The 22,951-nt window shown below is 44.1% G+C and overlaps 1 protein-coding gene across 7 annotated transcripts in view; it reads right to left on the bottom strand.

Moving 5' to 3' along the window:
- Nucleotides 1-22,951, bottom strand: part of LOC143784626 (peroxisomal N(1)-acetyl-spermine/spermidine oxidase-like) — a 43,253-nt gene that overhangs the window by 16,898 nt on the left and 3,404 nt on the right. The window contains exons 1-2 of one of the 7 annotated variants that reach the window (XM_077273101.1): nucleotides 17,326-17,526; nucleotides 8,695-8,987 (exon numbers count right to left, since the gene is read on the bottom strand). In XM_077273101.1, coding sequence (XP_077129216.1) covers nucleotides 8,695-8,888 — 194 coding nt within the window. In that variant the 5' untranslated portion in view covers nucleotides 8,889-8,987; nucleotides 17,326-17,526. Of the gene's footprint in view, nucleotides 1-8,017; nucleotides 8,062-8,694; nucleotides 9,063-17,325; nucleotides 17,529-22,951 lie in introns of those variants that run through there. The other 6 variants (XM_077273098.1, XM_077273102.1, XM_077273104.1 and 3 more) reach the window with 6 other exon arrangements.

Genomic DNA, 22,951 nt, shown 5'->3' on the forward strand with positions numbered 1-22,951 from the left:
TGTCTTCCAACAAGACAATGATCCCAAACATAAAGCAAAATCTACAATGGAATGGTTCACAAATAAACGTATCCAGGTGTTAGAATGGCCAAGTCAAAGTCCAGACCTCAATCCAATCGAGAATCTGTGGAAAGAGCTGAAAACTGCTGTTCACAAACGATCTCCATCCAACCTCACTGAGCTCGAGCTGTTTGCCAAGGAAGAATGGGCAAGAATTTCAGTCTCTCCATGTACAAAACTGATAGAGACCTACCCCAAGCGACTTGTAATCGCAGCAAAAGGTGGTGCAATAAAGTATTAAGTTAAAGGGGCCGAATAATATTGCACGCCCCACTTTTCAGTTTTTGAATTTCCACAAAAATTTAAAATAACCAATAAATTTCGTTCAACTTCACAATTGTGTTCCACTTGTTGTTGATTCTTCACCAAAAATTTACATTTGGTATCTTTATGTTTGAAGCATGATATGTGGGAAAAGGTTGAAAAGTTCCAGGGAGCCGAATCCTTTCGCAAGGCACTGTACTTGCCACAAGTGAGTGTGAACAAGCATTATATGCTTAAAACAAAGTTGTTTACTCACAATTTTGGAAAGCCGACAACAATTTTGTCCTGCCCATTTTTGGGGTTTTATGTGAAATTATGTCCAATCTGCCTTTTGGCCTCTGTTTTTTTTGTGTTGTTCCAAGACACACAAAGGAAATAAACATGTGTATAACAAAACATGTAAATGCAATAATTTTCTGGAACAATTTCAAGAGTATCAACACTTTCGACCATGACGATATATACAGGTGCTTCTCATTAAATTAGAATATCATCAAAAAGTTCATTTATTTCAGTTCTTCAATACAAAAAGTGAATCTCCTATGTTCTATAGAGTCATTACACACAGAGTGATCTATTTCACATGTTTATTTCTGTTAATGTTGATGATCATGGCTTACAGCCAATGAAAACCCAAAAGTCATTATCTCAGTAAATTAGAATACTTTATAACACCAGCTTGAAAAATTATTTTAAAATCCGAAATGTTGTCCTACTGAAATGCATGATCAGTAAATGCACTCAATACTTGGTGGCGGCTCCTTTTGCATCAATTACTGCATGAATGCGGCGTGGCATGGAGGCGATCAGCCTGTGGCACTGCTGAGGGGTTATGGACAGGGGCGGATTATAAGAGGGTCAATATGGGCGGTAGCCCAGGGCCCAGTGGTGTGGGGGGGCCCTGGGCTACCGCACAGATTGACCGCCCGAGTACTGTGAATGCCCGCCGCCGCCGGCATTTATGTGCCCCCGGACCCGGTGGGCAGAGAGAGGGGGCCGGCATCGGGCCCCTTCTCATCTGCTCACCAGGCCCCTTCCGGCGCTGCGGCGGTTAACAACAGCCGCCAGCCAATTGGAGGCTGGCAGCTGAAGTCGGCCGCAGCGCACACGTCGCCGGCGTCTGACGTCATTGTCAGTCGCCGGCGAGTGTGCGCTGCTGGAGGGAGCTGCTCGCCGCTGGAGCGCTGGTAAGGTGAGGAGAACCCCACTGTGGGCACTGGGGCAATGCTGGAGGCACTAGGGCAATGCTGGAGACATTGGGGCAATGCTGGAGACACTGGGGCAGATTGCTGGACGCACTGGGGGCAATGCTGGAGACTCTGGGGCAATGCTGGAGACACTGGGGCAGATTGCTGGACACTTGGGGGCAATGCTGGAGACACTGGGGCAGATTGCTGGAGACACTGGGGCAGATTGCTGGAGACACTGGGGCAGATTGCTGGAGACACTGGGGCAATGCTGGAGACACTGGGGGCAGATTGCTGGAGAAACTGGGGGCAGATTGCTGGAGACACTGGGGCAATGCTGGAGACACTGGGGCACATTGCTGGAGACACTGGGGGCAATGCTGGAGACACTGGGGCAGATTGCTGCAGACACTGGGGGCAGATTGCTGGAGACACTGGGGGCAGATTGCTGGAGACACTGGGGCAGATTGCTGGAGACACTGGGGCAATGCTGGAGACACTGGGGGCAGATTGCTGGAGACACTGGGGGAAGATTGCTGGAGACACTGGGGCAATGCTGGAGACACTGGGGCACATTGCTGGAGACACTGGGGGCAATGCTAGAGACACTGGGGCAGATTGCTGGAGACACTGGGGCAGATTGCTGGACACACTGGGGGCAATGCTGGATACTCTGGGGCAATGCTGGATACTCTGGGGCAATATGCTGGACATACTGGGGCATATTGTTGAACACACTGTCTGGGGGCAATGCTGGAGACCCTGGGGCAATGTGTGGAGACACTGGGGCAATGCTGGACACACTGTGGGCAATGCTGGACAATTGGACACACTGGGGCAGATTGCTGGACACACTGGTGGTAATATGCTGGACACACTGGGGCAGATTGCTGGACACACTGGGGGCAATGCTGGACACACTGGGGAAGATTGCTGGACACACTGGGGGTAATATGCTGGACACACTGGGGGTAATATGCTGGACACTCTGGGGCAGATTGCTGGACACACTGGGCGCATGACTGGAGGCATGGGCAGAATGTAGACACGGGGCATGATTGGAGACACGGGGCAGAATGAAAGACATGGGGCAGGATGGATACGATGGAGACAGATGGGGCAGGATGGGGAGATCACATGGGGTAGAATGGATACTCATGAGTGCAGGATGGGAGAACATATGGCTGGAGCCAGGAATGAGACACACGGGGCCAGGGTGGGGAATATTATTATTACCATAGGGGCTAATTAAGGGATATTATTACTGCAGTGATGTATTTATTTTATTTATTGAGTACACTGTTTTAAATGGGAGGGGGGCGGTCCTGTTACTGTGCAGAGTGACACTATATCGCCTTTTTTTCTCCATGTGGTGTAATGTAGAAGTTGTGAAAAATTAAGTAATGTGTTCTGCGAGCTCTAGATAACTGTGTTATTTCCTGCAGAAATGAGTCCTGGCTGGAAGAAATGATGGCGGTCTGTGCTGGATGAAAGATGGAGGACTTCACCCAGAGACGTCACTGGTGAGTCAGTGTTACCTATACACTAACACTATACACTGTATACTATATACAGAGGTCCTGTGTACAATGTCACCAGTGATCACTGTATTACCTATACACTATATACAGAGGTCCTGTGTATAATGTCACCAGTGATCTCTGTATTACCTCTACACAGACACTGCATACTAAGTACAGATCTCCTGTGAATACTGGCACTTATGGTGATAGTATTGTTTTTTTTTTTTTTTTAAATTACTAATCAGTATTGTAGTATTCAGTCACTATGTGGTGGTAATATTTGGTCTGGAAATGTTGTGGTATTTGTCCCTTGAATGTGCTATTTGGTTACCAAGTGGTGGTAATATGTGATCTGGTCATAGCGCGGTGGTATTTGTTCCTTGTATGTGATATTATTCGATCACTGTGGTTGTAATTTGTGGTCTGGTCATGGCGCGGTGGTATTTGTTCCTTGTATGTGATATTATTGGTCAAAATATACCTAAATTGTATTGCAGATTTCAACAAATATTTAATAGGTTACAGTAGAGTAGGGCCCGGCCATTTTTCCGGAATAATCTGGTTCGGGTATCACATGACCCCCGTCACATGACCCCCGTCACATGACCCCCATCACATGACCCCCGTCACATGACCGGGGGGGGCCCACAGTGTCTGAACAGCCCGGGGCCCTGGCTATCCTTAATCCACCCCTGGTTATGGAAGCCCAGGTTGCTTTGATAGCAGCCTTCAGCTCGTCTGCATTGTTGGGTCTGGTGTCTCATCTTCCTCTTGACCATACTCCATAGATTCTCTATAGGGTTAAGGTCAGGAGAGTTTGCTGCCAATCAAGCCCAGTGATACTGTTGTTTTTACATCAGGTATTGGTGCTTTTGGCAGTGTGGACAGGGGCCAAGTCCTGCTGGAGAATGACATTTCCATCTCCAGAAAGCTTGTCAGCAGAGGGAAGCATGAAGAGCTCTAAAATGTCCTGGTAGATGGCCGCACTGACTTTGGTCTTGATTGAACACAGTGGACCTACACCAGCAGATGACATGGCTCCCCAAACCATCACTGATTGTGGAGACTTCACACCAGACCTCCAGCAGCTTGGATTGTGGCCTCTCCACTTTTCCTCCAGACTCTGGGACCTTGATTTCCAAATGAAATGCAAAATGTACTTTCATCTGAAAACAACACCTTGGACCACTGACAACAGTCCAGTTCTTTTTCTCCTTGGCCCAGGTAAGACGCTTCTGGTGTTGTCTATTGGTCATGAGTGGCTGACACAATGAATGTGACACTTGTAGCCCATGTCCTGGAGACGTCTGTGTGTGGTGAACCAATGACTCCAGCAGCAGTCCACTCCTTGTTTATCTCCCCCACATTTTTGAATGCCCTTTTTTTTTCTTAACAATCCTTTCCAGGCTGCGGTTATCCCGGTTGCTTGTGCACCTTTTTCTACCACACTTTTTCCTTCCACTCAACTTTCCATTAATATGCTTGGATACAGCACTCTGTGAACAGCCGGCTTATTTAGCAATTACCTTTTGTGGCTTCCCCTCCTTGTGGAGTGTGTCAGTGACGCCTTCTGGACATTTGTCAAGTCAGCAGTCTTCCCCATGATTGTGGAGCTACTGAAACTGACTAAGGGACCTTTTTAAAAGCTTAGGAAGCATTTGTAGGTGTTTGTTGCTAATTATTATAATTTACTGAGATAATGACTTTTGGGTTCTCATTGGCTGTAAGCCATAATCCTCAACATTAACAGAAATAAACACATGAAATAGTTCACTCTGTAATGACTCTATAAAATATATGAGTTTCACTTTTTGCATTGAAGAACTAAAATTAATTAACTTTGTGATGATATTCTAATTTAGTGAGAAGCACCTGTATACGTCATATAGGGAGCATATATTTCTATGCAGCCATCATGGGTGGGGAGAGGCGACAGACATTCTTTGCACTACACTTCTTTCTTGGTCCGATTTATACTGCAATTTGATTGTGCCCATATATAAAGTACTTATGTCCTAACTTTTCCTTTGCATTAATTCCGAATTGTATCCTTTCTGCTCTGGTAACGTCCTTATCATAATCTTGCAGCTATCGTAAACTGACTTTTATTAATGTTTAACAACCAAATGGGAAGGTGGCAACTTGCCAAATGTACATTACTATTGCTGTCGGTTTAGAATAGGTTTTATTTTTAATTTCCTATCCACATATACACTGCTCAAAAAATAAAGGAAACACTAAAATCCCACATCCTAGATATCACTGAACAAACTATTCCAGGTGCAAATCTTTATTCGTTACATAGTGGAATGCGCTGAGAACAATAAAACATAAAAATGATCAACGTAAATCACAATTAATATCCTATGGAGGTCTGAATGTGGAATGATACTCAAAATCAAAGTGGAAAATCAAATTACAGGCTGATCCAACTTCAGTGGACATGCCTCAAGAAAAGGAAATGCTCAGCTGTGTGTGTGGCCTCCACTTGCCTGTATGACCTCCCTACAATGCCTGGGCATGATTCTGATGAGGCGACTAATGTTCTCCTGAGGGATCTCCTCCGAGACCTGGATTAAAGCATCAATCAACTACTGGACAGTCAGTGGTGCAACGCAGCATTGGTGGATGGAATGAGACATGATGTCCCAGATGGGCTCGATTGGATTCAGGTCTGGGGAAAGGGCGGCCAGTCCATAGCTTCAATGCCTTTATCTTGTAGGAACTGCTGACACACTCCAGCCACATGAGGTCTGGCATTATCCTGCATCAGAAGGAACCCAGGGCCCAGAGCACCACAATATGGTCTCACAATGGGTCTGAGGATCTCATCCAGGTACCTAATCGCAGTCAGGGCACCAGGCAGCTGCAGGCAGCAGAACGTTCTCCATGGTGTCTTAAGACTCTGACACATGTCACATGTGCTCAGTGTGAACCTGCTCTCATCCGTGAAGAGCACAGGGCGCCAATGTCGAATCTGCCAATCTTGGTCTTCTCTGGCAAATGCCTATCACCCTGCAGGGTGTTGGCCTGTAGGTACAACACCCACTTGTGGATGTTGGGCCCTCATACCACACTCGGAGTGGCCTGCTGGAGGTCATTTTGCAGAGCTCTGGCAATGCCCTTCCTGTTCATCATTGAACGAAGGAAGAGGTAGCGGTCCTGCTGCTGGGTTGTTGCCCTCCTACGGCCCCCTCCAGGTCTCCTAGTGTCCTGTCCTGTCTTCTGGTATCTGCTCCATGCTATGGACACTGTGCTGACAGACACTGCTACCCTTCTTGTAACAGCTCACGTTGATGTGCCATCTTGAATGAGCTGCACTAAATGAGCAACTTCTGTGGGTTATAGACATCGCCTCATGCTACTGTGCCTCTAGGAGTGAGAGCATTTACACTATTGAGAATATTTCCTTGTCTTTTCAACAGAAGTTGGATCAGTCTGTAATTTGATTTTCCACTTTGATTTTGAGTATCATTCCAAATCCAGACTTCCATGGGATATTAATTTTGATTTACATTGATCATTTTATGTTTTGTTGTTATCAACGCATTCCACTATGTAATGAAAAAAGATTTGCAACTGGAATATTTAATTAACTCATATCTAGAATGTGGGATGTTTGTGTTCCCTTTATTTTTTTGTGCAGTGTATATTGAGGTTTAAAAAATTAAACAGTAAATACAAAATAATATTTTGTGTATTACTAAAGGTCTGAGTGAGATTTCAAAGTTGTCACTGACCTAATTTAGTCATGCATCTAGTGACTAGATAAAAATAACAGTCGATGAATGCCATCTTCTCAAACATATCGGATCGGTGTTTCAGAGGATGTGGCGCTTTGGGAGATCTGAGGCATACGTGGTGGGATTGCCCGGTTGTGTCCGCCTTTTGGTCAAAAATCAAATCTATTGTAGAAGAGCTATATGGTGGAGCGATCCAGTTAGAAATAACAGTGTTCCTACTGGGGGCCAGATATCCGGGCTTCTCCAACAAGCTACATAATTTAGTTAATCAACTATTTCTTGCTGCTAAGCTGCACATTGCAGCGAAATGGAAAACTGCTACCCTATCTATCTCCCCAGTAATTGACAAGATGAACACTATCATGCTATGTGAACGAATACAAGCTACAAGAGAGGACTCCTGGGAGTCATATTATAAAGTGTGGAGACCATGGATTGAAAGGAATTCTAACAGTAATCTTGACCAAATTTTAGCATTATCCCTATGAGGCTAACTTAATATCCGATGGTTTCTATTGGACTTGCTCCTTATACCTGACCATTGATTGTTTGATCGGTACCACCATGATGCAGTTATGGATCTCTTACTTCCCCCCCTTCCTTCTTGTTCTTTCCATTTACGTGTCTTTGTCTATGTGTTTATTTGTATTGTTTAAATACCATTAAAGTTATTCTGGAATTTGATAATATTCAAGTATATTCCCCTGCGTGGGATTTTGTTGTAAAGCTTTCTGGATTTATCTTGAAAATAAAAACAAAAACTTGTTGAAACTAAAAATAACAGTCGATGAAGCATTTTCAGAGGACCAAGTTACACCCTAGGTTATATGATAGACTCCGACCAATAGCCTACATATGAATTGGCGTAGGTTGGGGTGAACCTGGTCCCCATTACGGTCCCTTATGTTTAAAAAAACATAATCCATCCTGTACATAAAATAGCTAGGGAATAATGTGAACTATTCTGATCTGAATAGGAGAGACGTGACTGGCTGGACTGAACTAGACAGATTTCTATTTTCACGGACTACTATCCCCCTCAGATGTGATGCTTCTCCTTTGAATCACGGATTATCTGAACTGTATATGCTGCCAGTATAGAATCATACAATGGTAGAGTTGGAAGGGACCTCCTGGGTCATCTGGTCCAACCTCCTGCTCAAAGCAGGATTCACTAAATCATCCCAGACAGATGTCTGTCCAGCCTCTGTTTGAAAACTTCCATGGAAGGAGAACTCACCACCTCTCGTGACAGCCTGTTCCACTCATTGATCACTTTCACTATCAAAAAGTTTTTTCTAATATCTAATCTGTCTCCTCCCATTCAGTTTCATCCCATTGCTTCTAGTCTTTCCTTGTGCAAATGAGAATAAAGATGATCCTTCTACAATGTGACAGCCCTTGAGATATTTGTAGACAGCTATTAAGTATTCTCTTAGCCTTCTGTTTTGCAAGCTAAACATTCCCAGATCCTGTTACCATGCCTCATAGGTAAGGATCTTATCATTCATTGACCTCTCACTGATGTATGTCAGTACATTATTTTACTTTTACTACTGGTCATACATACTGATATACACTTTGTCCAGAGACACAGCATTGCGCTGCCATAAACAAAGTTTATATGGTCAGGTTGCTATGTCTTTCAACAGTCCATTAGTGATGAATTACTGATTTTTATTGCATTGTTATAGCTAGTGCGGGTGCACAGCCCTGATAATCCAGTGATGGTAATTGATTAGTTAGTTTACCAAGTTCGCAGATACACTCCCACCACCTGAAGCTTTCTTAGGATACTTGCAAGTGCTACTACTTTTTATTGATTTTTTACAATGTCAAAAGTTATTTACATTATGTATAGAGTTAAATAGTAAAATAATATTCATAAACAGAGTTACTGTTTAATTAACCGCTTACCTTACACCTGTACTCACCGAAAGAAATCTGAAAGTCCCAAGATCCTGGACAAACACCCGCGATGACAGAATCTGAAGCGAGTCGTGGCTTGGCCGAGAATCATCCCATCTGATCCAACCCACTGCCAGTTTCCAACCAGTGAGGATCGTCGTGCGGTCACTGTAGGTTGTGCACAGCTTTATCCGCAGATCCATGAACCTTTGCCCCGCTCAGTCCAACGAGGTCGTGTTCAGTACAGGTTGGAAACATCGAGAGCAAGTCCATATTCCTTTTGTGCAGAGTCATCCAGAGACCTTTGATCAACGGCAGAAACCAAAAAAATAGCGTTGAATAAGAGGTGGAGCCCATGCTGCAAAATGTAGCAATTCCTGTAATAAAAACATATAAGGTAAACGCTACGGAAGCAATTCTGTAAATATTTACTTTAATGCAACCTCAGGTTCACTTTAAATTAACGTAGCCGGCAAATTTACTAATCTGAACCGATCCTCAACATGAAAAGTTATTCTGATCTCTGAAAGTATTTTTCGGTATATATATAGTGTAAAATAGCAGACAGCTGCCCTTAAATGGGGGTCTACTGGCCTCTATGTATGGCCAGCACTAGGGGCAGCGATCGCTTGCACCATCTGATAATAGGTGAGATCACCACTTGGGAAAGGAAGGGGGATGTACATGTATAAAATCTAGTGAAGATGGCGACCATAGTCACACCCCCTATAGTAGTGCAAGTTTTGGGGATGCAAACATAGCAGTCACACTTGGGCCTTATGGCAGAAAGAGCCTAAAGGAAGACACCGGGATTATAAATGGCACCTGTGACCCATAGAGGCCATATTTATGGTGAATCCTGCCAATAGGAGTCATATTTATGGTGAATCCTGCCCATAGGGGGCATATTTATAGTGAATCCTGCCCATAGGGGTATATTTATAGTGAATCCTGCCCATAGGGGCATATTTATAGTGAATCCTGCCCATAGGGGCATATTTATAGTGAATCCTGCCGATAGGGGCATATTTATAGTGAATCCTGCCGATAGGGGCATATTTATAGTGAATCCTGCCGATAGGGGCATATTTATAGTGAATTCTGCCGATAGGGGCATATTTATAGTGAATTCTGCCGATAGGGGCACATTTATGGTGAATCCTGCAGATAGGGCATATTTATAGTGAATCCTGCCCATAGGGAAATATTTATAGTGAATCCTGCCCATAGGGACATATTTATAGTGAATCCTGCACATAGGGGCATATTTATAGTGAATCCTGTTATGATCCGGTGACCTAGGAGCCGCATGAGAGACTTTCTCAGGAGTAAGTGGTATATGTTCTGACCGCGAACCCTAAACTGACACCGCAACCAGAAGTAGCCGTGGGGTGTGCCTAACCCGTCCTAGACGCCTCGACACAGCCGGAGGACTAAATACCCCTATAGGTGGAAATGGGAATCCTATCTTGCCTCAGAGCAGAGCCCCAAAGGTTTGACAGCCCCCCACAAATATTGACTGTGCGTTTAAGAGGAAAGACACACGCAGGCAGAAAAACAGAATTTAGCAAAAGAGGCACTTCTAGCTAAATAGAAAAAGATAGGACAGAATTCTAAGCGGTCAGTATTAAAATCCTAAAAATATCCACAGCAGAAAATACAAATATACTACATCTAACTAAAGACATAGCAAGTATATCTGCAACTCCTGAGAATCCAGCATGACTGAAAAATCCAAACAAAGTCGAAGCTGGACAAAAACACAAATGGATTGCACTGAATTACAAGCACACTGCATGTGTGCACAGAGACAAAAAACCAGACATTTATCTTAGCTGAATTGGCAGCAGGGCATGAGGAACCAGAGAGAGAAGCAATCCCTCCAAGAACAATGGACAACTGGCACTGACTAATGAATCCAGTAGCCCTAAATACCCCAGTCAGGCCTGCAATCAGCAGAAACACCTGACCAGAACTGCAAGCCAGGGACAGTTGCAATACCACCAACAACCACCGGAGGGAACCCAAGAACAGAATTCACAACAGAATCCTGCCCATAGGGACATATTTATAGTGAATCCTGCCCATAGGGGCATATTTATAGTGAATCCTGCCCATAGGGGCAAATTTATAGTGAGTCCTGCCCATAGGGGCAAATTTATAGTGAGTCCTGCCCATAGGGGCATACTTATGGTGAATCCTGCAGATAGGGGCATATTTATAGTGAATCCTGTCCATAGGGACATATTTATAGTGAATCCTGCCCATAGTGGGCATATTTATAGCGAATCCTGCCCATAGGGGCATATTTATAGTGAATCCTGCCCATAGGGGGCATATTTATAGTGAATCCTGCCCATAGGGGCATATTTATAGTGAATCCTGCCTATACTGGCATATTTATTGTGAATCCTGCCCATAAGGGCATATTTATGGTGAATCCTGCAGATAGGGGCATATTTATAGTGAATCCTGCCCATAGGGACATATTTATAGTGAATCCTGCCCATACGGACATATTTATAGTGAATCCTGCCCATAGGGGGCATATTTATAGTGAATCCTGCCCATAGGGGCATATTTATAGTGAATCCTGCCCATAGGGACATATTTATAGTGAATCCTGCCCATACGGACATATTTATAGTGAATCCTGCCCATAGGGGCATATTTATAGTGAATCCTGCCCATAGTGGGCATATTTATAGTGAATCCTGCCCATAGGGGCATATTTATAGTGAATCCTGCCCATAGGGGGCATATTTATAGTGAATCCTGCCCATAGGGACATATTTATAGTGAATCCTGCCCATAGGGGCATATTTATAGTGAATCCTGCCCATAGGGGCATATTTATAGTGAGTCCTGCCCATAGGGGCAAATTTATAGTGAGTCCTGCCCATAGGGGCATATTTATAGTGAATCCTGCCCATAGTGGGCATATTTATAGTGAATCCTGCAGATAGGGGCATATTTATAGTGAATCCTGTCCATAGGGACATATTTATAGTGAATCCTGCCCATAGGGGCAAATTTATAGTGAATCTGTCCATAGGGGCATATTTATAGTGAATCCTGCCCATAGTGGGCATATTTATGGTGAATCCTGCAGATAGGGGCATATTTATAGTGAATCCTGCCCATAGGGACATATTTATAGTGAATTCTGCCCATAGGGGCATATTTATAGTGAATCCTGCCCATAGTGGGCATATTTATAGTGAATCCTGCCCATAGTGGGCATATTTATAGTGAATCCTGCCCATAGGGGCATATTTATAGTGAATCCTGCCCATAGTGGGCATATTTATAGTGAATCCTGCCCATAGGGGCATATTTATAGTGAATCCTGCCCATAGTGGGCATATTTATAGTGAATCCTGCCCATAGGAGCATATTTATAGTGAATCCTGCCCATAGGGGCATATTTATAGTGAATCCTGCCCATAGGGGCATATTTATAGTGAATCCTGCCCATACGGGCATATTTATAGTGAATCCTGCCCATAGGGGGCATATTTATAGTGAATCCTGCCCATAGGGACATATTTATAGTGAATCCTGCCCATAGCGGCATATTTATAGTGAATCCTGCCCATAGGGGGCATATTTATAGTGAATCCTGCCCATAGTGGGCATATTTATAGTGAATCCTGCCCATAGGGGCATATTTATAGTGAATCCTGCCAATAGTGGGCATATTTATAGTGAATCCTGCCCATAGGGGGCATATTTATAGTGAATCCTGCCCATTGGGGGCATATTTATGGTGAATCCTGCCCATAGGGGGCATATATATAGTGAATCCTGCCCATAGGGGCATATTTATAGTGAATCCTGCACATAGGAGCATATTTATAGTGAATCCTGCCCATAGCGGCATATATATAGTGAATCCTGCCCATAGGGGCATATTTATAGTGAATTCTGCCGATAGGGGCATATTTATAGTGAATTCTGCCGATAGGGGCATATTTATGGTGAATCCTGCAGATAGGGAGATATTTATAGTGAATCCTGCCCATAGGGAGATATTTATAGTGAATCCTGCCCATAGGGACATATTTATAGTGAATCCTGCACATAGGGGCATATTTATAGTGAATCCTGCACATAGGGGCATATTTATAGTGAATCCTGTTATGATCCGGTGACCTAGGAGCCGCATGAGAGACTTTCTCAGGAGTAAGTGGTATATGTTCTGACCGCGAACCCTAAACTGACACCGCAACCAGAAGTAGCCGTGGGGTGTGCCTAACCCGTCCTAGACGCCTCGACACAGCCGGAGGACTAAATACCCCTATAGGTGGAAATGGGAATCCTATCTTGCCTCAGAGCAGAGCCCCAAAGGTTTGACAGCCCCCCACAAATATTGACTGTGCGTTTAAGAGGAAAGACACACGCAGGCAGAAAAACAGAATTTAGCAAAAGAGGCACTTCTAGCTAAATAGAAAAAGATAGGACAGAATTCTAAGCGGTCAGTATTAAAATCCTAAAAATATCCACAGCAGAAAATACAAATATACTACATCTAACTAAAGACATAGCAAGTATATCTGCAACTCCTGAGAATCCAGCATGACTGAAAAATCCAAACAAAGTCGAAGCTGGACAAAAACACAAATGGATTGCACTGAATTACAAGCACACTGCATGTGTGCACAGATACAAAAAAACAGACACTTATCTTAGCTGAATTGGCAGCAGGGCATGAGGAACCAGAGAGAGAAGCAATCCCTCCAAGAACAATGGACAACTGGCACTGACTAATGAATCCAGTAGCCCTAAATACCCCAGTCAGGCCTGCAATCAGCAGAAACACCTGACCAGAACTGCAAGCCAGGGACAGCTGCAATACCACCAACAACCACCGGAGGGAACCCAAGAACAGAATTCACAACAGAATCCTGCCCATAGGGACATATTTATAGTGAATCCTGCCCATAGGGGCATATTTATAGTGAATCCTGCCCATAGGGGCAAATTTATAGTGAGTCCTGCCCATAGGGGCAAATTTATAGTGAGTCCTGCCCATAGGGGCATACTTATGGTGAATCCTGCAGATAGGGGCATATTTATAGTGAATCCTGCCTATACTGGCATATTTATTGTGAATCCTGCCCATAAGGGCATATTTATGGTGAATCCTGCAGATAGGGGCATATTTATAGTGAATCCTGCCCATAGGGACATATTTATAGTGAATCCTGCCCATACGGACATATTTATAGTGAATCCTGCCCATAGGGGGCATATTTATAGTGAATCCTGCCCATAGGGGCATATTTATAGTGAATCCTGCCCATAGGGACATATTTATAGTGAATCCTGCCCATACGGACATATTTATAGTGAATCCTGCCCATAGGGGCATATTTATAGTGAATCCTGCCCATAGGGGCATATTTATAGTGAATCCTGCCCATAGGGGGCATATTTATAGTGAATCCTGCCCATAGGGACATATTTATAGTGAATCCTGCCCATAGGGGCATATTTATAGTGAATCCTGCCCATAGGGGCAAATTTATAGTGAGTCCTGCCCATAGGGGCAAATTTATAGTGAGTCCTGCCCATAGGGGCATACTTATGGTGAATCCTGCAGATAGGGGCATATTTATAGTGAATCCTGTCCATAGGGACATATTTATAGTGAATCCTGCCCATAGGGGCAAATTTATAGTGAATCTGTCCATAGGGGCATATGTATAGTGAATCCTGCCCATAGTGGGCATATTTATGGTGAATCCTGCAGATAGGGGCATATTTATAGTGAATCCTGCCCATAGGGACATATTTATAGTGAATTCTGCCCATAGGGGCATATTTATAGTGAATCCTGCCCATAGTGGGCATATTTATAGTGAATCCTGCCCATAGGGGCATATTTATAGTGAATCCTGCCCATAGTGGGCATATTTATAGTGAATCCTGCCCATAGGAGCATATTTATAGTGAATCCTGCCCATAGGGGCATATTTATAGTGAATCCTGCCCATAGGGGCATATTTATAGTGAATCCTGCCCATAGGGGCATATTTATAGTGAATCCTGCCCATAGGGGGCATATTTATAGTGAATCCTGCCCATAGGGGCATATTTATAGTGAATCCTGCCCATAGTGGGCATATTTATAGTGAATTCTGCCGATAGGGGCATATTTATAGTGAATCCTGCCCATAGGGGGCATATTTATAGTGAATCCTGCCCATAGGGGCATATTTATAGTGAATCCTGCCCATAGGGGCATATTTATAGTGAATCCTGCCCATAGGGGGCATATTTATAGTGAATCCTGCCCATAGTGGGCATATTTATAGTGAATCCTGCCCATTGGGGGCATATTTATGGTGAATCCTGCCCATAGGGGGCATATATATAGTGAATCCTGCCCATAGGGGCATATTTATAGTGAATCCTGCACATAGGAGCATATTTATAGTGAATCCTGCCCATAGCGGCATATATATAGTGAATCCTGCCCATAGGGGCATATTTATAGTGAATCCTGCCCATAGAAGCATTTATAGTGAATCCTGCCCATAGAAGCATGTTTATAGTGAATCCTGCCCATAGGGGCATATTTATAGTGAATCCTGCCCATAGTGGGCATATTTATAGTGAATCCTGCCCATAGGGGCATATTTATAGTGAATCCTGCCCATAGGGGGCATATTTATAGTGAATCCTGCCCATAGTGGGCATATTTATAGTGAATCCTGCCCATAGTGGGCATATTTATAGTGAATTCTGCCGATAGCGGCATATTTATAGTGAATCCTGCCCATAGGGGGCATATTTATAGTGAATCCTGCCCATAGGGGGCATATTTAAAGTGAATCCTGCCCATAGGGGCATATTTATAGTGAATCCTGCCCATAGGGGGCATATTTATAGTGAATCCTGCCCATAGTGGGCATATTTATAGTGAATCCTGCCCATAGTGGGCATATTTATAGTGAATTCTGCCGATAGCGGCATATTTATAGTGAATCCTGCCCATAGGGGCATATTTATAGTGAATCCTGCCCATAGGGGGCATATTTATAGTGAATCCTGCCCATTGGGGGCATATTTATGGTGAATCCTGCCCATAGGGGGCATATTTATAGTGAATCCTGCCCATAGGGGGCATATATATAGTGAATCCTGCCCATAGGGGCATATTTATAGTGAATCCTGCCCATAGCGGCATATTTATAGTGAATCCTGCCCATAGCGGCATATGTATTTTGAATCTTGCCCATAGGGGTCATATTTATAGTGAATCTTTACCATCGTGGGCATATTTATGGTGAATCCTGCCCATAGTGTTCATACCCCTTTTCTGTGAGTTCAGGCCCCTAAGGCTACGTTCACATTTGCGTTGTGCGCCGCATCGTCGGCGCCGCAGCGCACAACGCAAACAAAAACGCAGCAAAACGCATGCACAACGCTGCGTTTTGCGCCGCATGCGTCCTTTTTTTAATTGATTTTGGACGCAGCAAAAATGCAACTTGCTGCGTCCTCTGCGCCCGGACGCGGGCGCCGCAGCGACGCATGCGGCGCAAAACGCAAGTGCGACGCATGTCCATGCGCCCCCATGCTAAATATAGGGGCGCATGACGCATGCGGCGCCGCTGAGGCGCCCGCCGCTAATGTCAACGTAGTCAGACAAGTAATAAAAAAGGGTCTAAATATGATGCAAGTCATGAAAGCTTTTTTGTGCAAATTACGCTACAATTCACACATGAAGTTTAATAAATATTTCTTATTGAATATTGGTAAAGGGGTATTCTAATCTTATTGAATCACTTCATGATCAGTGGAGGTCTGACCTCTGGGAACTTTGCAATCATGAAAATGAAGGGGCTGCAGGTCTGTGTCCCCTCCAATGCTTGTCCCTATAGAGCAGCAGCACGGTCACCCGCGGTGCAGGTCCATTTACTTCAGTAGATCCTTGCACAGTATGGCTGGGCCCTTCACACTGCAGGAAAATGTAGAAGGGGACACAGCACTGAACCACACACTAAGTGATGCCACAGCATAGAGATACGACATCACGTAATAAAGTGGGAATATCTCTTTAAGAGAGTTTCTTGTAATTCTGCTGAGAACACACAGAACAGAAGATACAATGTTTCACCCAGTATCACATTCACTTCTGTATAAACAGGATGTTTTCACAGTTTTCTCAAGGTCTGGATCAGCTAGACATGATGGAATAGATGCCTCTGGGCATATGACCAGTGTCTGGGTGCCAATAAGTCATCCTGCCATGTTCATGGTACATACTTGTTGACCTCTCAGTGTAGTCAGACCTCCGACATTATGTGTTTAGTGCTAACATTAGAGCAGCATTATGTCAAGTATACTGGTATTATAATCAAAATTGTTGGTCCCCCTCGTTTAATGACAGAAAACCCACAATGGTCACAGAAATAACTTGAATGTGACAAAAGTAATAAATAAAAAAAATCTATGAAAATTAACAAATGAAAGTCAGACATTGCTTTTCAACCCTGCTTCCACAGAATTACACAGAATTAAATAAATAAATAAATAAAAAAACTCATGAAATAAGTTTTTGTCTTCAGCCTGTGAAACGCAGCTCGATGGAGCAGAGATCTGGCGATCGACCGCACTATTGCAGAATATTACCCTTCTTTGCTTTCTCAGGATTTTTGGGGTCTTTGTCCATCTGTTTTGTGAAGTGTCGTCCAATCAGCGTCGCTGCATTTGCTCGATTTTGAGCAGAAAGTTTCGCCTTCTACACACAGGATTCATCTGGCTGCTTCTGTCATGTCAAAGATACTCAACCGGGTCCTGCAGATCCCACCGCTGCCACCAGTTTGTCTGTTACCTCCCTGCACCAAGGCAATTACACAATCCAGGAAGACAGGAAGCGTTTATACAAATATACAAAGATTACACAAAACAATACGGAATATTCAATTACATGGAATAAAAAGGAAGAATGAAAGAAAAGTGAAAATGACTAAACGTGACGTCATGGAAATGGTTCGGAGCTTATCGGAGAGACGTTCTCCTTAGGAAAACAGAGGAGAACTTGTGTCACTGCCCAAATAGTTCTGGACCTAACTGTATGCATTCTATGGCAGGATACAGGAGCACAATTTATAGGTTTTATAACTGGTTTTAGGGAAGTATTACTCTCGATTTCTCTCCTTCAAGTAAAAAAGGCATGAACCCCCCAGATGTTTACCCTTCAGGTTGCATTGATCTTGACACTGGGCTCCCGCCCTGCTCACAATCTTAGTGGAGATAACTTATAACATGAATGATTTCATTTATCTGTCTTATTTTTTTTTCTACTGTCAAGTTAATTGCCGTCCATTGATTGTAACAGACAACTCTGGAAATTAAAAGGAGTGGAACCATGAGAGACATTTATAGCATATCTATAAGGAGAATACGCTTTAATGTCTGATAGAAGCAGGTCCCAGATGTGTTACCCTCATTTATCCTCAAAATGGGGGTCCCCTGATGCCTCGGTCCGGCTGGCGTCCCAGCACTAGTGAGTGGAGAGGCGGCATCTTCACAGGTTATCTCCACTCACTGCTCGGCTGTAGTCAGAACTCCTATAGTCATCAATGGACGGAGCAGGCGCATGTGCCGTCACCCCTCCACTTACATGTGATTGGATGCCAAAAATTCCAGGGGAGCAGGGGCCTCTATTCTGGAGATACGTGCAGGTCTCGAGGTAGAGTCCTTATTTATCAGCCATTTACAGTATATCACAAAAGTGAGTACACCCCTCACACGGCTTGTGTAAGTGTTAATTTGGTGCCCTCTAAATAACTCACACAGCCATTAATGTGTAAACTGCTGGCAACAAAAGTGAGTACACCCCTAAGTGAAAATGGTCAAATTGTGCTCAAAGTGTCAATATTTTGTATGGCCACTATTATTTTCTGCCTTAACTCTCTCTGCGCATGGCGGTCACTAAGAGCATCACCGGTGGCCACTGGAATCCTCTTCCACTCCTCCATGACGACATCATGGAGCTGGTGGATGCTAGAGACCTTGCACCGCTCCACTTTCCATTTGAAGACGCCCCACAGATGCTCAATAGGGTTTAGGTCTGGTGACGTTTGGCCGGTCCAGCACCTTTACTCTAAGTTTTTTTTAGCAAGGCAGTGGACTTGGAGTTGTGTTTGGGGTTGTTATGTTGGAATACTGCCCAGCGGCCCAGTTTCCGAAGAGAGGGGACAATGCTCTGTTTCAGAATGTCACAGTACATGTTTTCATTGATGGTTCCATCTATGAACTGTAGCCTTCCAAGGCCAGCAGCACTCTTGCAGCCCCAAACCATGATACTTCCACCACCATGCCTAACTGTAGGCAGGACACACTTGTCTTTGTACTCACCTGGTTACCGCCACACACCCATGACACCATCAGCACTAAAAAAAAAAAAATTATCTTGGTCTCATCAGACCACAGGATGCAGTTCCAATAGTCCGTAGTCTGCTTGTCTTCAGCACGTTGTTTGCAGCTTTCTTGTGCATCATCTTTAGAAGAGGCTTCCTTCTAGGATTACAGCCATGCAGCCCAATGTAATGCAGTGTGTGGTCTGAGCACTAACAGGCGGACCCCCCCCCCCCCCACCTCTGTAAGGTCTGCATCGATGTGTATGGTCTGCGCACTGACAGGCGGACCCCCCACCCCTGTAACCTCTGCAGCAATGTGTATGGTCTGAGCACTGACAGGCGGACCCCCCACCCCTGTACCCTCTGCAGCCATGATGGCAGCACTCATTCATCTATTGTGACCAGACGTCCGCTGGATATGACGCTGAGCACGTGCACTCACCTTCTGTGGTCGTCCTTGGTGAGGCCGGTCTTGAGTGGACCCTGTCTTGTTACATCGTTGTATGGTATTTGCCGCCATGCTGCAGCTCAGTGTCAGCAATCTTCTTCTTATAGCCTCGGCCATCTTTATGTAGAGCAACAATTCTCTTTTTCAGATCCTCAGGATGTTGTTTCCCATGAGGAGCCGTGTTCACCTTCAGTGACCGATGTAAGAGTGCGAGAGCGATAACACCAAATGTAACACCCCTGCTCCCCATTCACACCTGAGACCTTGTAACACTAAGTGTCACATGACACCAGGGAGGGGAAATGGTTAATTTGACCATTTTCACTTAGGGGTGTACTCACTTTTGTTGCCAGCGGTTTAGATATTAATGACTGACTGTGTGTTGGGTTATTTAGAGGCACCACATTTACACTGTTATACAAGCTGCACACTGATACATTGTATCACAGGGTGAGATCTGTGGGTTGTCGATGAAAAAGATAAAATAAAATATTTACAAAAATGTCAGGGGTGTGCTCACTCCTGTGATGTGCTGTATATGTCATGAATTTCTCTCTTGAACTCTTGAGAGAATCCCGATAAGTCACAGCACCCTCTCAGGTCACTGTAAAAGGCCTCGTCCATCTCTTTAAGCAATATTTTAATCTACGTCTGTGTAGATACGGAGGACCTACTAAGGTCTTAAGTGTATATTAATGACAGATTTACAGCCAGGGATCTTTTTATTGCTGCTGATTACTGAAATATAACGCTGAATTTATTGCTTTGAGTTAATATTTCATGCAAGGTCAATGTATCATCTGTATCTGTATTTGCCCCGTCAGCTTCTTTACCAGCATGAGATTAGATACAAGACAACTAGTATCACAAGCAACAACAATCTCAGAATTGCATTCCTTTCACCCATTTTACAACTTTTTTGAAAAGTGAAGACTTTGCCCATGAACTACAGTCATAAATGCTGCTGCCACAATTCCATGCCTGGCAGCATACGCCCTCAGGCTCCTCTATCTTGGTGGAAACTTGTTCAGCCTGATCATTCTGATTCACAAGTTCAAGTACAACAATGAAAACTGACACAATGGTTGATAAGATCTATTGCTCATGGCTGCCAATAGTGGTTGGCACGGTAGGAAGGCATTACACACATACCTGCCAAAGGTGATGTGCTGGATGGCAGCCAAGGGCCAAAGTACAGGAGGACATCAAAGCTGAGACTTAGAAATTATCTCCCACGTCTGGTCATTGGACCAGTCTATATCAATACAGTGGCTGAGGCTTTGATCACAGGTGGGGGGTCTTTGTCCTTCCACTGAGGACCAGACATCTTGGCATCGGGTCAATGTAAGGTCTCTATAGGGAGCCTAAGTGGCTACTGATAAAGGCTTACAATGGACAGATAAAGCCTCCAGTGTGCGCTGGACACATGGACAATTGGAGATCCAGCATAGATCTTCTACAGTGACAGCTCCAATCACAGTTTGGAAGCAAAAACGTCAGAACATAGAGAACATCTATTGAATAGTGCGGGCGTGACCAATAGTGCACCACACGTATCTGTGTGACTGGCGCCCTCTACGAGCCTTATCCATTATCTATCAGAATTGGAGAGAGATTTGTGCTGCGCATAGATTTAGCTCACAGAGAATTGTCCAAACAGGACAACGCTTCAGCGCATGCAATGAAGGATTATGTCCCGACGCTGGCCATTGCCAGCGTCTGGATGTACTTTTGGGCAGAGTTGGCACGTGATACGCACCTGACCCACAGATGAAGACAGCAGCAGCCCCAGTCTCTCCTAAGTGATGAATGTACTCAAGCCCTACTCTCTCCTATGCAGTGTATATGCTGCAGCCCCAGGGTCTCCTATGTGATGTATATGCTCCATCCCCAGGGTCTCCTATGTGATGTATATGCTCCATCCCCAGGGTCTCCTATGTGATGTATATGCTCCATCCCCAGTGTCTCCTGAGTGATGTACATGCTCCAGCAGCAGCATCTCCTGCGTGATGTATATGCTCCAGCCCTGATGTCTATTATGTGATGTATACAGCAGTCTTCCCACTGCTTCAGTTCTATAAAAGTAACGTGAGCAGTAATAAATGTTTCACCGTGAAGAGACCTGCAGTGTAATATTCATCTGTGTTCATAAAAACTTACTGCTGCAAGTTCTTTACAAAACTCACAGAGTCGCCTGCGCTGCAGATTGATGCAAACTTGGAAAAGCAGTTACAAGTAGCCACATCATCAATACCACCCAACATCACAACTGCACCATAAAGAAGCAACTCCACCATCACATTAGGGGTAGGTTAATTCTTTGATCAAATATAGAAGGATAATTTTCAAGTTTATAATTTTATACAGCCGTGACTGATGGTATAAATATCCAACCAGTCAAAAGTTCCCCACCCCTGATGTAAATGAACCCCTAGGTATGCATTGTCTGACATCATATCTGCAGTTAATCATTCATTAACCTTCTCCCCTCACTGTTTCAGTGATTGTGTCTCAGACACTATATAATCACTGGGCTCACACGTATCACCTATTAGTAAAAGTGATTTCCCAAAAGTTGTAAGTAAAAGGGGATTGTCCAGAATTAGAAAAACATTGCTATATTCTCGCATAAACAGCACCACCCCTGTGTACAGGTCGGATGTGATATTGCATCTGTGTACCGTTAACTTTAATGGAGCTGAGCTGCAATACCAGACTCTACCTGTAGACAATGATGGCACTGTTTTTAGAATAAGGCAGCCATGTTTTTTTCTAATCCTGGACAACCCCCTTAATGGCATAATTTTATTGTACCAATTCACTTAAGATATTTGTGGGCTGAATGATAATTTCCCCTGACTGAGTTTTTAGGGTGGATGATCAATGTCTGATTGGTGATGGTCTAAGCTGCAGAATTAAGGGACCAGGACTCCGCAGTGGAAGGGCGGCAACACTCCAGCAAAAGTAGTGGCCACTTCTTACTACTGTTCCGCATGGGTCGCAGGGATGGACCCCAACCAATGACACATTGGATAGGACATTGATGATGCATATTTCTAAAAAAAAAAAAAATCCCTTTAAATTACAGACTTTATTATCATATCTAAGCACAATATCTGAGCTATGTGTCACTAGGAGACAACATGTCTAATGTCCCCAGCTAGCAAATCCATTGTCCTAGTAGAAGTCCCCCACACTACGGGGGTCCCTTTTGTGTCCTAACTACATAACAAAAGCCGCATAAAATGGTTACTCTAATCACAATGCAATAATCTCGATGTGAATAGAATTTAACCCCCTCACTGCCCAATTGTATTCCATGGAGACAATTATAATGTAAAATCTGTGATTGAGTAAATTTAGCAGGAAGAGACAGACATTGTCAAATGCATAGATCATGGCAGACAGGACCTGCAGGTTATGGCTCTGTGCAGCATTTACAAGA

This window comes from Ranitomeya variabilis, chromosome 7, assembly GCF_051348905.1.
Source record: "Ranitomeya variabilis isolate aRanVar5 chromosome 7, aRanVar5.hap1, whole genome shotgun sequence".
Classification (NCBI taxonomy): domain Eukaryota; kingdom Metazoa; phylum Chordata; class Amphibia; order Anura; family Dendrobatidae; genus Ranitomeya; species Ranitomeya variabilis.